Source organism: Asterias amurensis, chromosome 7 (assembly GCF_032118995.1).
Source record: "Asterias amurensis chromosome 7, ASM3211899v1".
Taxonomy (NCBI): Eukaryota; Metazoa; Echinodermata; class Asteroidea; order Forcipulatida; family Asteriidae; genus Asterias; species Asterias amurensis.
Window position 1 is genome coordinate 23,383,041 of NC_092654.1, and position 15,708 is coordinate 23,398,748.

The 15,708-nt window shown below is 39.7% G+C and overlaps 1 protein-coding gene and 1 long non-coding RNA gene across 4 annotated transcripts in view; one reads left to right on the forward strand and one right to left on the reverse strand.

The window, feature by feature from the left end:
• LOC139939877 (uncharacterized) overlaps window positions 1-15,708 on the forward strand; it is a 28,455-nt gene that overhangs the window by 5,856 nt on the left and 6,891 nt on the right. For all 3 annotated transcript variants that reach the window (XM_071936034.1, XM_071936036.1, XM_071936035.1), the window contains 23 exons: window positions 577-665; window positions 987-1,094; window positions 2,021-2,116; window positions 2,688-2,762; window positions 3,246-3,413; window positions 3,926-4,150; window positions 4,486-4,557; window positions 5,312-5,382; window positions 6,037-6,175; window positions 6,876-6,944; window positions 7,829-7,944; window positions 9,031-9,147; window positions 9,504-9,661; window positions 10,115-10,291; window positions 10,649-10,801; window positions 11,603-11,691; window positions 12,040-12,090; window positions 12,565-12,745; window positions 13,079-13,128; window positions 13,580-13,651; window positions 14,260-14,419; window positions 14,986-15,055; window positions 15,397-15,568. In XM_071936034.1, the coding sequence (XP_071792135.1) occupies window positions 577-665; window positions 987-1,094; window positions 2,021-2,116; window positions 2,688-2,762; window positions 3,246-3,413; window positions 3,926-4,150; window positions 4,486-4,557; window positions 5,312-5,382; window positions 6,037-6,175; window positions 6,876-6,944; window positions 7,829-7,944; window positions 9,031-9,147; window positions 9,504-9,661; window positions 10,115-10,291; window positions 10,649-10,801; window positions 11,603-11,691; window positions 12,040-12,090; window positions 12,565-12,745; window positions 13,079-13,128; window positions 13,580-13,651; window positions 14,260-14,419; window positions 14,986-15,055; window positions 15,397-15,568 (2,678 nt within the window). The remainder of the gene's footprint in view (window positions 1-576; window positions 666-986; window positions 1,095-2,020; window positions 2,117-2,687; window positions 2,763-3,245; window positions 3,414-3,925; window positions 4,151-4,485; window positions 4,558-5,311; window positions 5,383-6,036; window positions 6,176-6,875; window positions 6,945-7,828; window positions 7,945-9,030; window positions 9,148-9,503; window positions 9,662-10,114; window positions 10,292-10,648; window positions 10,802-11,602; window positions 11,692-12,039; window positions 12,091-12,564; window positions 12,746-13,078; window positions 13,129-13,579; window positions 13,652-14,259; window positions 14,420-14,985; window positions 15,056-15,396; window positions 15,569-15,708) is intronic.
• On the reverse strand, window positions 528-10,712 carry LOC139939879 (uncharacterized). The gene is made up of 5 exons (XR_011786358.1): window positions 10,572-10,712; window positions 9,053-9,201; window positions 5,955-6,077; window positions 2,535-2,612; window positions 528-662 (listed from the first exon to the last, which is right to left on the reverse strand). It is a non-coding gene; the product is annotated as an uncharacterized lncRNA (long non-coding RNA).

Here is a 15,708-nt window from a genome sequence, read left to right on the forward strand (position 1 = left end):
TAGCGTTAGGGTTAAGGTTAGAGAAACACTTCAGGGGAGCGGTAACGGTGTCATAACATAAGGGTGTCGGAACATAGGGGCATAAAAAACATAGTAACATGTGTTACTTGATTATGATGGCGTCGCTGTTATGGTCAGAAGCATCTTCGCCTGTAAAATCTGTGCCTTTTGAACAAAGAAATCTACCATATTGAAATTCAGAATAAGAAATAAGAAGAGGAAGACGTATGCATAAAGCTCTGACTGGTGACAATTAGTTTATTATTTTTATTCAAGGTATATTGGAAATCACACTACAACCAAATGGCTGAATTGAATGATTGAAAAGGAACAAATACCAAATACATCACTTAAAACATTATTTTTCGGATTTCCTGAGACTTCTTAGTTTTGGAATAAAGACAATATACCCAGCAAGTGTAGATACATGTACATTGTATACACATGGTGTTACAGCAAACTAAATACACATTGATACCTCACCATGCAATGCCTCAGAGTCAACAACTTAATTGAAATAAAGTTTACCTACTGTTAATTTGAACCTGTATTAATTTTATTTCTTGTCTGTTGAAGGTCTAGTGATGCATCCCACTGATCCGTTGTTGATCTCAAGCTCAAAGGATGGAACCATCAGAATGTGGCGCTTAGATACCTTTGAACTGGTGAGAGAAAGAAACAGAAAGTTATTTTAAAAGAGATAGACGACTAGAACACACACACAAAACTTGGCCAATTTGATAGAATTGCTTTGCTTTGACCGTTTACCAGTTACAAACAACAACACTTCTCACTGTAATTTGGCTGGTAACTTTTCTCTATAAAGTAACAGTTGTGTGTTCTAAGTACCTTGTCATGATGCGCCAAAATCAGAAGACACTGCAATAAAAGCAGAGGGCATTGATACCCAGATATGCAACTCTAAACAAAGCAAATACAAAGAAACTATTGTTGTTTTATTGTATTGAAAATATTTTCATCTTTAGACCCAAAGGCTGGATGTTGGAGAGAAGGTTCTTGGCATGCGAATAGCCAATCATAATCAGTTATACTACCACACCCTCCACGATGTCAAAGTCTACAACTTCAATCAAGTAAGATCTCTCCAATTGTTTCTTACTTTCCATTTTCAATGTTCAAAATCAACAAAGTATTTTGTGGCAGAAATACAAGATTTGTTTTAGTTCCACTTGCTCTTTTTTAGCATGCTAGATGTTGTGGAGTGTACAGCCACAATCATGGGTACACACGTTTTTGTGTCTACTGTATGACCAAAGTTTTGTAACCACTAATGTAGCAGCTGTATCAGTAAGGGAATCAACGTCGCGGTAAAATTATCAAGAATAAGCCTCGGCGGGTTTAAACCTCTAGTTGAAAACCGATTCAACACACCTTGATTCCCATTCATAAATACAGTTTCGTTCAAAAAACTTTTTAGTCAAAAAGTAAAACAAATCCAAAAATTATAATTGTTCAATGATTTCTTTCAACACAACACCCCTCCAGCTATGAAATGGTAAGCCCCTCGCGTAAACAACTCCTTATAAGGAGATTGTTGTGCGCATCGCGCGTATCGCATGATGTGGCACAACTGTTCCAGCCAATGCTCTCGACCGATAGGAATGAAGAAACTGTCTTATAAGCACAGGTGCAAGCTGGCGTGTCACGCCCATGTTTCAACACTTTTTACTGGTGTTATATCATCCGGTCAAACACCCCTCTCGACCAATTAGAATGGATAAACTGTCTTAGGTATTTATGAACGTTATTTATAAATCAATTAACAATTGCTGTGTCAATGATGAATGTAAAAATGGTTGAGAGTTTGTCAAAATACAAGACCTGCAGAGAGTTACTCACTGTTTATCTGCAGATCCGTTGATGTCTTTGTAACCAAGCGTGTCCCTTGATTGTGGCTCTGCATTGATCAATAATGCTCAATGACTTTGAAACAAAGTTTCAGGAAAAAGTTTTGAATTGTTATTTTGTTTACAACTTGTTGTCTGTTTGTTTGTTTTAGTTCCACCATATCTTCACTCCAGTGCAGTCGTGCATTCACAAACTAGCCAAGGTCAAAACCAAATCAGCACCCACAAGAATTCTATGTGCAGCAGAGGTTTGTATTTCTGTATTTTCATCTTAGTTTCCTTTAGAAAATTCGGCATAATGAATTTCCCTGGTTGTGTTGTTACCTTTCTGTGTTCCACTACATCATCTTTATCCTTCAGCAACTTGAAAACATGTATTTTATTGGTATGTCTTGCCTATGTGCAACACAAGATTGATTTGGCTTGCAGTTTGGAATCAGTCAAACTCAAGCAAAACCGGTCATGGATATAATTTTGTTGGAGTTAAAAAGTTCAGACTTCTAGCAGAAGTGGAAAAAAGGTGATATTTTCTTCAGATACATGTATTTAGAATCCTGTTCTTTGATCTACTTTTTCAAAGCTGATTTACTGTTCTGAATAGCTCCTTGACAACTTTAATTCCAGGAGTTATCAAAAGAATGAAATAAAGCGATCATTTCAACATACCTCGTAAAATGTTGATCCTAGTTTTAGATCGACTCTCACCCCTTGCAGTGGCTACATGTAGGCACAGACCAAGAATACCTGCAAACACAAATTATTCCTGAATTTTAGTCAATTCAACACATAAGACAATTTGCAATCGTTTTTCTTTCCTAGGATGGTGGTGTTCGCCTCATCTCAGCTGTGTCTGGGACCATATTGACAATCATTTACCCAATGGCGACTTACCAGGTGAGATTAGCATTCAGAACACACTTATTGTTTTAACAGATTACACAACGCTTACTGAATGTTAACTAAGAACTCATTACTCAAATACCAATAACTAGAGGTTTGCGGTAACACCATGCATGTCAAAATCTCTTTTGAGAAGTGTTGGTTCTGAAAAGAATCGGTGGTTAAAGACTCAACAATGAACAGTTGAGAAATTAAAAAATTAATTTTAAGAACTCCCAGGTTACTCAAATGCTTAACCTATAGCCTGAGAGTGTTAAAAGGCAACAAAGAATTCACTGGACATCTCATAAAATGCTTCTGTAACCAGAGGTTGGCCCAATAAGCAATAGATACTAGAAAGGTTTATATTTAAAGACACCATTATCCACTTTGTTTTCTACAGGACAAACAAACAACAATTCCTTTTTGAGCCTCACAATCTTAAAAACCAGTCTCCGTCTTTTCTTTACTCCTGGTGATGGTGGTTTCCTTCCACAGGTTCTAACTGACCTCGTGTATGACCCTAAACATGACGTCATCTACACAGTCATGGCAACCGGTGATGTTTTAGTGTTTGAGAGTGGTACTAATCCATGTACAGCCAATCAGTTGTGGGTACCGGGCCTTCCTGATGAGTGTGTGTTATGTCTGGCTCTGGTCAAACTGGTGAGTTTATTGTGTGTTCTTACGGAATCCTGGTACCTGGTTCTGCTAAGCAAGACATGCCTGTCTGTGCTTAGCAAGTTTGTTTGTGCTTACTGGTTTTATAAAATTGGGTCCAGGGGTGGATTTCACATAGGTAGTCCTAACTTAGGACTAGTCCTAGGCAATGCTAAGAGATAGGACTGGTCCTAAGTTAGGACCAGTAACTCATCCTAACTTAGGACTGGTCCTATCTCTTAGCATTGCCTAGGACTAGTCCTAAGTTAGGACTACCTTTGTGAAACCCACCCCAGGAATACTACAGGGCAATGTGAGGCGGATATGCTGTACATGCTTCTGCCCACCAAGCCGGGTTCCTCAGCACTTTGCTAGGTGTTTTTACATTTTTCAATTTTTCTTAAAACTATCACTTTTAGCCTTTTTTTACTATACATGTAGGAGTGCAGTGTTTGGTTTAGGTGTATAAAGACAAGTTTAGAATTTAAATTTAATTAATTGTTCTTATTTGATGGCAGGATTGTGCACTTGGTAAGCAGGAATCCTCCAGCGAGTCTTTAATCTTTGCCGGACTCAACAGCGGTCAGATCATTCTCCTTGAAGCTCAAGATCACTTCATGAAGATACCGGTCAAAGCACACCTCGGTCACGTCACTGTGCTGGAAACATCTCATGGATTGTGTGATGGAGAGAATAATGGCATCGGAGGGGCGGATCGGCTGCTGTCTTGCGGCTCAGACAAGGTACAACATTCATTCATTTATTTGGCATAGACTTGCGTCTGTGCCAGCCTCACCCTGAAATTGTAATGGGGTGCATTCATGGAGTTGCTGCTTGCACCTGCACTCTTTCAAGCGCTATTCTCAGCTCTTGCACACTTCAACCACTCCACTTTGTCACATTATCTATCCAACGCAGCTTAAGGCGGCCGCTGCCATGACTTAAAGCAGACCATCTACACCTGCTTTCTACAGACCTCCTTGTCTTCACACAAGATAATTGGGGTGGAAAACTTCCCTTAAAATATTGACCAGTGAACTTTATATTATTTTGTTGTGATTTTCTTTTCATCAATTAGAATGTTTGTGTGTGGGCCATTGAACTGTCTGGAACAAAGAGCTTGAAAGTAAATCTGACATGTATGAAAATGGTAAGATGATAAAACAATCTGTTAAAATAAAATGGCTCAACCCATTTACTCCTGGTTCATGAGAAGCAGCTATAGTTAAGTGTCTTGCCCAAGAACACAAAGTGACATGACCAGGATTCGAACCCACACTATGGTGACTCTGCCATCAGAACATTAATCGGATGAGCTAGACTTGGGTCCCAACATCCCCAGCCATGACAGACTCATTCAAGACACAGTATGACATGACTAGGACTCAAACCTGCACTCTGACTGATGACTCTGCCGTTAAAACTTGACTCTAATGCGCTAGACCAAGGTCTGTCACCTTGAACCACCACAAACTCATTCAAGAACACAACTTGACATGACCAGGAGTGAACCCACACTCTGATGATTCTTCCATCAGAAGTTAACCTAATGACCTAGACCTTGGTTCTGTCACCCTCAGCCAAGACAGAACACAACGAGACATGGCCAGGGTTCGAACCCACACTCTGATGATTCTGCCATCAGAACTTGAGTCTGATGCACTAGACCTCGGTCTTGAAACCCTAGGCCATGACACACTCAACGATGACACACTCAACAATGACACTATCAGCCACGACACTTTTGGCCACGACTCATTTGACCGTGACACACTTGACCATGACACTCTCGGCAATAACACACTCCTTTAAACAAAGAAAAACTGTCTTCATTTTCAATGCCTTTTCGCTCAGCTTGATCTTCATTTTTCACTGGTAACCTATCTCTTACTCTGTCAATGTAGATCACAAGCTCTCTTTGTCCATCTCATGTGTCCATGCTACAAAACTCACTCTGTATGGTTCTACCTAACAAGTGAGTACTGCTTCTCTATTAGTAATGCTTACTCAGCTTACCATAAGCGCGCTGCTTATTAGCATAAGCGCGTTAACTCCCTGCTGAAAAGCACACTTACTTGCCTGCAGTTCAGCTAAGCATGGGCCCAATGCCATGACTCTTTACCTTGAGTAACAATTGGTGCTTACAGAAGCAGGGAATTCTGCGCTTACGTCAAGCGTTTCTCCTTGGTTAGCAAGGAATATTTGCTGGTGCTTATATCGGTGCTTATGGAGTCGGGGAATACCATGTTTACACGTATGTCAAGTGTATTTCACAGGAATACTTGCTAACGCTTATCGGTGCTTACAGAACCAGGGAATTTTGTGGGTTACTAGGCATTCCAAACTTACACAGCTTATGCACAAAGTGGGAGCCTGCCCTGTAAGCGAAGAATGGTGACTGCGATCACAGAATTCGGAAGTAAGCAGAGCCTCTAAACTGGGCTAAGATATGAGTAATGCAAGATACCCATTTTAAGTACAATCCTTAACAAAATTTTCTTGACTTTAAAACTCTCTTTGCTTATCTTTACGACAAAATGTGTTTACCTGTAAAACGGCTTTAAGAAATTGCCCCCAGATGAACTCCTGATACACTCTTGCCCATCATCCTTGTTTGATTGTCTCTCAGTGATATCCACATGTATGAACTTCTTGATACGGTTGAAGAGACTGCAGGAGAGAAGGATGAGAAACATTGTATGACATCTAAGATGCTGAAGAGTGCTACGATGTATACACATCTCAAGGAACACAATCACACCAAGACGGTCAGTGAAACAACTTAACTGTTTAGATAAGAAATCAAAGATTTTTTCCTTGGTATACATGCATATGTACATTACAGACACTGGACACTATTGGTAATTGTAAAAAACCAGTCTTCTCCTTAGTGTTTTATCTCATCATATGCATAAAATAACAAACCTGTGAAAATTTGAGCTTGATCGATCATCGAAGTTGCGAGATAACTATGAAAGACAAAAGCACCCTTGTCACAAGAAGTTGTGTGCTTTCAGATGCTTGATTTCGAGACTTCAAATTATAAATCAGAGATCTCGAAATAAAATTTGTGGAAAATTACTTTTTTCCTTGAAAACTACGTCACTTCAGAGGGAGCTGTTTCTCAGAAGGTTTTATACTATAGGTTTTATGCTACTAATTATTTTGAGTAATTACCAATAGTGTCCACTGTCTTTAAGTAGTTTGAGTAGGGCATCCTTGGCTAAAGGTCACATTGAAGGTTGCTCTTTGGTTCATCCTGTGTGCTGCATATTCATACATGTAAACATGATGAATGTGCATTTTCTATGGTTTCATTTCCCAGTCTGTGACTGCACTTCAGTTTAGCAGATTGACGGATAAATTTCTGTGCGTTTTCTATCGAAGTTTGGATTCAACTTTAATTAGATTTGAGGTAGTATTTTTGTTGTCTTTCTCAAGAGTCCCCTCTATGTGTTTTGTCTTTAGGTGACCGCTTTATGTAGCTGTCCATCACTTGGTATCTTTGCATCGACCAGCAGCGATGGATCAGTCAAGGTAAAGTCAGACTTTCTCTCTCTCTAACCATTCAATCATGACACGTACCAGAAGTATGAGACTCGTCATCAGGTGAGGGTTTGAGGTAGCACCTTGTGTGTAGTGTAGTCGCTTTAAGTCGCGTGCCACTTTAAGGTTTGCGCGCGCGCTGTTGAGTTGTTGGAATGAGTAGCAAGAGTTCAGTTGTGAGTAAAGGCCTGGTCACACAGACCCCGATAACAAGAACGATAACGAGAACGATAAAAATGCACGCCCTCTATTGGTTGAAATGCTCCACGCAGAATACGCCCACGCTCATTCAACCAATTGAGGGTGTGCATTTTTATCGTTCTCGTTATCGGGGCCTGTGTGACCGGGCCTTTAGAGTTCGTTCCAGCCATGGGGCAAAGAAGTTGACATTAAATGTTATAAACGTACATCAATACTTGCGTCAACCATTTTAGGGATTAGGACATAACAATGTGTAAATCTCTTTTTATATTTGAAAAGAACCTGTGGTTGACAGCTCAACATATCGTTCAGTATGCTCTGATCATCTGATCGTATTTCTCCTGAAAAGGATCAGAGCATACTGATTGAAATATTAAGTTGTCAACCGTTAATTCTTTCCAGAACCAACACTACTCAAAAGAGATTAACACACGGTGCGACCGCAAACCTCTTCTAATTTTACTCCCACCTTCCAATGTTCAAATCCTACTTATGAGACTCATCATACATAGTACTCTTAAGTTTCAAATCAAACTGGTTCCATTACATGTTCATCCCTCTGGCATCTTACAGGTGAAATGATGTTTACACAAATGGAAAAACTTGACTCTTGTTCAATTTAAAAGGATGTCAGATGCGTGTAATTCAGAATTTTTGTTTCTGTTTCGTGATAGTTATGGGATCTGACAAACACGTTGGTGAGGGAGTTATGCTTTGATCCGTCACTACGCAGTGTCTGCTTTGCTAACGATAGAGGAGATCTACTTGTTGGTTTCCAAAATCATGTCAGGTAAAAAAATACCCACCAGGGCATTGCGCCATCAATGTTTTAAATGGTTGAAGACAAAGTGCAGGGGTGCGCTCCGCTTGCCTGAAAGTTTGCATGGCACGGTTGGCTTGTGCATAAAGCGCTCGCCTCTCACCAAGGTGTCCCCGGTTCGATTCCCGGTCGGGGCCATATGTGAGTTGAGTTGTGCGTTGGTTCTCTGCTGTGCCACAAGGGTTTTCCAGACTATCTGGTTTTCCTCCCTCAGGAAAAAAATCAAACACTTTCGATCTTGGCTGTGCTCCGTGGTCATAATGGGTTGATGTGGCTGGCAGCTGAATGCGCCCTTGCATGCCCGCTTCTCGAACACGCTGTAGCCGCGTCCTTCGCATTTCAGCTCTTAGCTGCCAGTAAGGACGATTAGCCCCCCAAATTATTATTATTATTATTATTATAAAATATTTGGTAGAATGAGTTCTGTGCTGCCAACTTTGGCAAATAAAATTCAAAGGTGTTTGCTGTCGCTTTGAAAATGGCGTACCATTTTTAAGATGATTATGTACTATTTACAATCTTATAACTACACAAAAGCTTGCCCCGAATCATGTGACAACTGTCTCCTCAGTCTGAGAAACTCAAACTGATGTGATCAAGCTAGTCATTGTACCAGACAATACTCAAACCTAACACGCAAATGGCTTACTTGGACATGGCCTTTAAAGGCACTGGGCACGTTTGGTAATTACTCAAAATATTAGCAACAAAAACTTATCTGGTAGTAGGCAATGGAGAGCTGTTGATAGTATAAAACATTGTGAAACACGACTTTCTCTGAAGTAACATAGTTTTTGAGAAAGGGAATTTAATTCTCACTAAAATATTTGAACTTTCAAGCCTTGAGCCTTTCTCAGGAATCTGATAGCACACATGTTTGTGCAACAAGGGTATTTTTTCTTTCATTATTTTCTAACCAATTGAGTCCAAATGTTCACAAATTTATTGTTTTTATGCATATGTTGCGATACACCAAGTGAGAATACCGTTCTTTGACAATTACCAATAGTGTCCAGTGCCTGTTTATCCTAAAGAGACATCTTCCATTGTCTACAGCTACATCAGCATCTGTACATACCTGCCTCTGTCTTACATGGAGAAAGTCATCCAGATGGACTTTGAGGACGAGGAAATAGAGGAACCAATCAGATTCAACCCTGACCTCCAACTCTGGTAACTGCGCTTCTTTGTATTCCGTTCATACTGCGATAGCATCAAGTCCACCTGCTATTTCATAAAGATGTTAAAACAGAGAAAGATTACTTAGTGACAAAATAGAGAGACTGCCAACATTAGGGCTAGATGGCTCGATGAGTAGAGGGCTGGCACGCTAATCTGGATGGTGCAGGTTCAAATCCAAATCTAGTTAATTTGTTGTTGTTCACCCCAAAATTTCCTTTCCTTTCTGCTCATACAAATAGGACACCAGTTATTGTGATTTTGATATAGCTTATTTACACAGGATTGAGGGTGCATAGGATACAAACAAGATTTGTTTTAATTTTTGTTTTCTATAAACAATTTCTTAGGTTTAATATATCCAGCCTGCCTACTTTCCCAACGGATATCATCCTCAGACGTCATATGCAACAATCCATGGATCATCTGCAAAAGCATCTCCAGAGTATAAAGCCCCCGGGAGACAGAGGAGACAGTGAGGTTATATCAACCCTGGCTCCAGCCCTGGGTTAGTACCATCCTCGAGTCTTCTGAGGTAGCTCCAGTGTTGTTTGGTTTGGTTTGGCTTCAGATTGCACCACATCACCATGGTGTAAATTGGGTCTTAAACGTTAACATAGCTCTGCATACCTTGTAGGTTTCGTTCTAATAATCCCTGCTGACACAAACTACCTTTCCCAATAAATTCTATGGTCAAAGAGCCTTCATCTTCGTTGCAACTTACTTCATTTACCTCTTCATATTTGCCAAGCTGACTCTCTTCAGATTTTTAAGGGGCATTTGTCTGAATCTGTACAAATTGCTTTATATATCTTATGTTACATGTTTTGTGCATAAAGGCTCCTGCATTATGTACCATAAAAAACATTTTGTGTTACTCTAATTATTATTTGAGATGCTATTGGGTGCGATAAAGCGCTTTATAAGAACTGCGTACAATTATTATTCTTCTTAATGTTAGCTGAGCCTACGGCAGCATCTGTCCCTTCGGTGAGGCAATGCCAGACAAAGCACCATGCTCGATTCAGCATCTTCAAACCTTCCATTATCAAGGGTGTTGTAATACCAGAGACTCCATCAGATGGAGCTGTTAAATCTCAGCAGAAAGAAGAGAAGGACGTTTCTCCACAGGTCAAAGGTAACATTATGTTGAGAGCTCTTGGAAATTGAACTAAATGTTTTTAGCTTTATTTATTTATTTATTTTGTTCAGTTTAATTTCTAAAGAAGATTCAAGATTTCAAGTATAATACTTTTTTTAAATTACAGTTTTGATGGGGATAGCACTTCTCATTAATTGACATGTGTAAACATGGCGATTCGCTTGACAGTTCTTACTAGTGAGTCCACTCCAATTCTAGCTTGATAAACTCATGAACCCATCAAACAAACAAAACAAAGAGAAGGAACCAGACTTACACATGTACATCGGCTTCAGTGTGAGTGACATCTCCCCAAAGTCGTGTTTCTAAGCAGTGGGTTGTTTTTGTGATCAGATGAAGCCGATGATGCACCTCCAGCCACTGCGGAGGAGGCTCTGGTACAAGACGGCGATGAAGATGAGACCAGAGAGGAGGTGGAGCTTGCAGGACTCCTTGAGGAGGAGAAGGAGGAGGAGGTGTATAATCCATGGCCGATAGCACCAGATGGTAAGATGATGGAGTTTGATGACATCTGGGGAGATAAAACAAAAGGCGGAGTTAGTCAAGGGGAGGGGGTGAATATCTCTCTCGTTAAGGGCCCTAATACCCACCATGCCCACTGGAACTCATCTCCATCATTTAGTTTTTTATTTTGAAACTTGTTCTCTACCCACTGTTTGGCTCCATTAGCCTTTTATCATTTTAGTTGCTACACATGTACAGCCAGAAGAGACACAATAACACAGCATCACTCAACCTGTCATTACCATGATGTGTACAAATAATCTGAAATGCGAGCAAGCTAGTCAAAATGTGGAGACCAATTCAAGAACTGACTCCAATGTAGTGCAGTTAATTCTGATCCTATAAGCTAAAGTAGTAGTCCCAGCCTTTTTTCTATACCGTCTGCCCGAGTAGGAGTTAAAAAGCAGGAGAGTTCTTCTCAGAACTGAGAAGTCTCCTGAACATCCGATAAATCTACTCCGTGGTAGTAGAATAAAGAAAGACAGTTCTCTAAGAACAAACTACTTGGCAAGTAGATACACACGTGTTACCGCAAACCGAATGTATATTAGTTACTTCAATTTTACAATTACTGTTCCATTCTTACTTGGGCGTGCTAAACTTAATTCTAGACACAAGTTGGGTCTGTCTCGACAGATTTAATGTATAACTATATCTCTCCATCATTCTAGTTTATAGGAACTTTGCAAGTAATTTGCAACACTTCACGTCCCATAGTTACTTTAGAAATAGATGATCTGTTTTCTCGTATGAATTCAAGGTTTCTGTTTGTTTTTCTCGAAGGCTATATTCCTAATTCAGTGATAAAGAGCATCATGGGATATCATCACACCCTAGAGCCAATCCCAGAATCCCCATGGAAACCAAAAGCAGTAAGTGTCCATTATCATATCTCCTAAAGAGAAGGGGTTTGCCCCAGTGTTCCTGGTCTGATCGGCAGCTAATTGCACCACAGCACATTGAAACCACCACATGGTGCTATAAAGGAATGCTTCAAAAATGTAGCTCCACATACCCTGCAGGAAAAAGTACTGAGCAGTTTGATAGGGGTTTGATAAAGTAAGAATATTGTATTTTATGTTACATTTTGCTTCATATAAAACTTTTAAGATCAAACAATTCAGCCCATTGTTCTGAAATTTCACTTGCTATAAATACAACTTAGTTTCTACTCAAAACAGCCTGCTTTTATTTAATTTTATAAATTTTCTCTCATACAGTTTTCTCAGTTTGAAGTCGCAACGAAAACATCCGCAGAGTCAGATTCTTACGTAAGTATTTTGGGGTTAAACAAATTGGAAAAAAATTGACTAGAATGGGACTTAAACCTGCAGTGATCAACGGATTGCGCCAACCGAGAGATATGTAACCCTGACATTGGCCTTCTCCCTGTTTTGTCAATATCTTTGTTCGAGGGTGCCAGTAAGAAGCTATACAACTTTTTCACTTGACATTCTTGGATGGAAAAAAAAACCCAAAACATGTCGATAGGTTAAACTTGGGCTTGCTTTGATTGTACTAGTTGAAACAAACTTCTGGTGATATCTCAAAAAAATGATTACTTTTAAAGTGAAATTTTCACAGGTTAGTTCTATTGTATATTCATTTATAAAGTTTTAAAACAATCAAAAGGTTCAATAAACCAAAGGTAAAATTTGGCCGATAACTATAAATCAGTAAGCTTTCAGTTTTTAACTATTTTTTCTGAAGTCCAAATCCTGTTCTATGTCTTGAATTGTCCTCAGGACAAGCCGTTTACCTGGGTCCCATCTTCATCTGAAGAGGAGGAGGAACTGGATTATCTATCCTACCAGAGTCTTCAAGATGAAGCCTCGAGGACAAAGTTCTTCCAGGACCTGGGCATGGCCGACATGAGCGACAAACAACGCAGGCAAACACTTGCAAAACTGCAGTTGTCTGGGATGGGTGGGTATATGCCAATGTCTGGCTTGACGGCTAGGGCTGTTGCACAAGGCTTTCTACAGTCCCAAATCCTTCTATGTTACATTGTAAAAGTAAAGGATTTAGGAGGACTGGATCCTTTAGGGCCGAGTGCAAAAAGCGTTAGGGACAGGCATATCAATCTTTACAAAGTACAAACAATTTGGTGAGGAGTGACTTGGGAGAAGGGGAAATGGAAGGAATGAGGCTACACTCAAGCCAAACTGCCTAGTCTGGACAATTGGAATAAATGTGCACAAGTCAAAATATTTCTAGAAATATTCTAAGATTTCAATCCCCTTGTTGTCTCATTTGCAGGACTTCCAGGGAAGGTGTCCATTCCTCAACTTGAACTTCTGGGCATGAAGGTTTGGAAATAATGTGTTTTTAAAGCTCAGTAAGACATTTATTATTCCAACACTGTCTTCTTAAAAATTTGTCCATAGGATTAAATATTCAAACTGTTGTTGAACAAAGACAAAATGACTAGAGCATTGTTGAACCTGTGACCTCCAGATTAGCATGCCATGCTCTAGCAACTGAGTTGTCTAGCCCTATGTAATGTTAAATGTAATTTACCTAGTCAGTTACTAAATTACAAAAACAAAGAAATGTTTGTAACTATCTGAACTTACCAAGGATAGTGGCATGGTTTATCTTGCTAGCTGTGACCTGATTGCGACATGGTGGCTGCTTGAACAATGAACCTTGACATTTGATTCGGTGTTGCATACACTGAGAGAAGAAGACCATGGCATAGATTCCAGTTGAGACAGTAGAGTGGTTTTCCTTGATAAACTTTCCTTGTTTCTTTGTCAGGGAAAAGGAGGGAAGCAGCGAAGGAAGTCCCGAGGAATTAACACAAAAGAAGCAGCCATTGTGAGAAGAAAGGTAAAGATCAAAGGACAAAGGTTATTGATAGCAATTATAGTAAAGCATCTTGCTCAAGAGAACAAGTGTCATGACCAGGATTCGAGCCTACACCCCGATGACTTAACTACCAGAACTTGAATCTGATGCTCTTAAAGCCATTGGACACTTTCGTTAAAAAAAAAAAATAAAAATTCACAGATTTACAAATAACTTACAGGGTTTACAGAAGGTAATGGTGAAAGACTTCACTTAAAATATTATTCCATTAAATGCTTTTGTTTTTGAGAAAACACTAAAACAATATCAATTCTCGATATCGAGAATTACGGATTTATTTTAAACACATGTCATGACACGGTGAAACGTGCGGAAACAAGGGTGGGTTTTCCCATTATTTTCTCCCGACTCCGATGACCGATTGAGCCTAAATTTTACAGGTGTGTTATATTATGTAGAAGTTGTGATACACGAAGTGTGGGCCTTGGACAATACTGTTTACCGAAAGTGTCCAATGGCTTTAACTGCTTGGCAGTGACACTGAATATGCACCAGTATACATGGGTGTAGGTCAGAACTATCATGCAGTAATACAGTTCCTCAGTAACCATACAAATTGTTGTCTTCAGATGAAATCTTCTGGGATGGCGATGGAGGATGATTCCGGGGATGAGGAGGAGGAGATTTTCCCAGACGACGGGACTCCAAAGCTTCTTAAGCAGATTGCGGCCAACGTTTGGTTTCCTAGAGGCATCTCACTACAGGTTGAACCTGTAGTTCAGACACTGTGTAAGTAGAAATGAAGATGAAGGGTGTCCTCTTGTAAATGGCTCATCACCATACTATCGCCATTTCTCAATAAGCAGTTATGAACTTGAGTTATTTTATTTGATGGTTTGTTTTTGTACGCAAGTTCATCCCGCACAAGGCTCAAAGCAAGGGGTGTGAAAAGCTGATATTTTAAGATGAAAATAACTTGGGGGAGCTGAAGGACGGAATTAATATTCCTCTCAACTCAGTCTACATGTAGATTGTAGGATGGAGGGAAACATGCATCAGGCAAGGAGTTCCAAAGAGATGCAGTACGTGGAATAAAGCTGTTGGAATGACTCTTTGTTCTTCATCTCAACAAAGCTAGATTGTATGAGAAATAATAAGCAGAGAGCCTGCTGTCTCGCTCAAACATCTCGGTAGGAGGAGCCAGGTCTGACACACTGGTAGCACATTTACCATGAAAATGTCTGTAGAAAAGACAAAAGGCTGGTTACAGACCTACAATTTTGGGATTCCAGGCACAACAAAATAAACAAACAGAACGGCCACGATGATAATATTTTGTACATTTACTGTTTCAGTGGATCTCCTTGATGATGTAGCAGATCTTCAGTACAGGCATGTATGTGAGGCCCTCGTCCAAATATACAAGTAAGTTGTCATGGAGAAACTGTTACTCAAGTTGTTGAAAAACATGATTCCAGAATGCTACCATTTTTGGTATCACAAGCCTGGGACTTTTTCTGTTTTATTTTGCCCGCAACCATTATGTTCTGTTATTTTCAACTGATTTTCATTTGTTTGTGTTGTTATAGTGCAGATTAATTGATATGTCATTGAAATTGTTGGAAATTTTCATCTTTCTTGAGATGAATGCAACATGCTTTAGTAGCTAAAGACAAAATCTTGTCAAGAAATCCTCTTCCCTTCTTGTCCTATTTCTAAATTGTCAACCCTGATTTACGATCTTTCTGATTCTTCTCTCATCCCAGACAACTTGGCATGAGTGATCTTCTGTTAGAGACCGTCTTGACAAAGTGCCGCACTCAGCTGAAGAGCAGTAAGGCCATCGTCCGAGCAAACACTGTCAAGACACTGACAAGCTTTGGTCTCGATCGTCGAGATGTCATCTTGAGTCTCCTACCTGCTCTTGCTGATTGTGAGGTGCGTTTCAATTAATAAACCATTTATGTCGTCTTTTGGAGTGACCATGAATACTTTTAAGGTGATTTTTGTAAATGGTATTTTTTATGAGAAAATAGAATAAGCTGTTGCAAACTGCTTATCAACCAAAAGGACCGAGG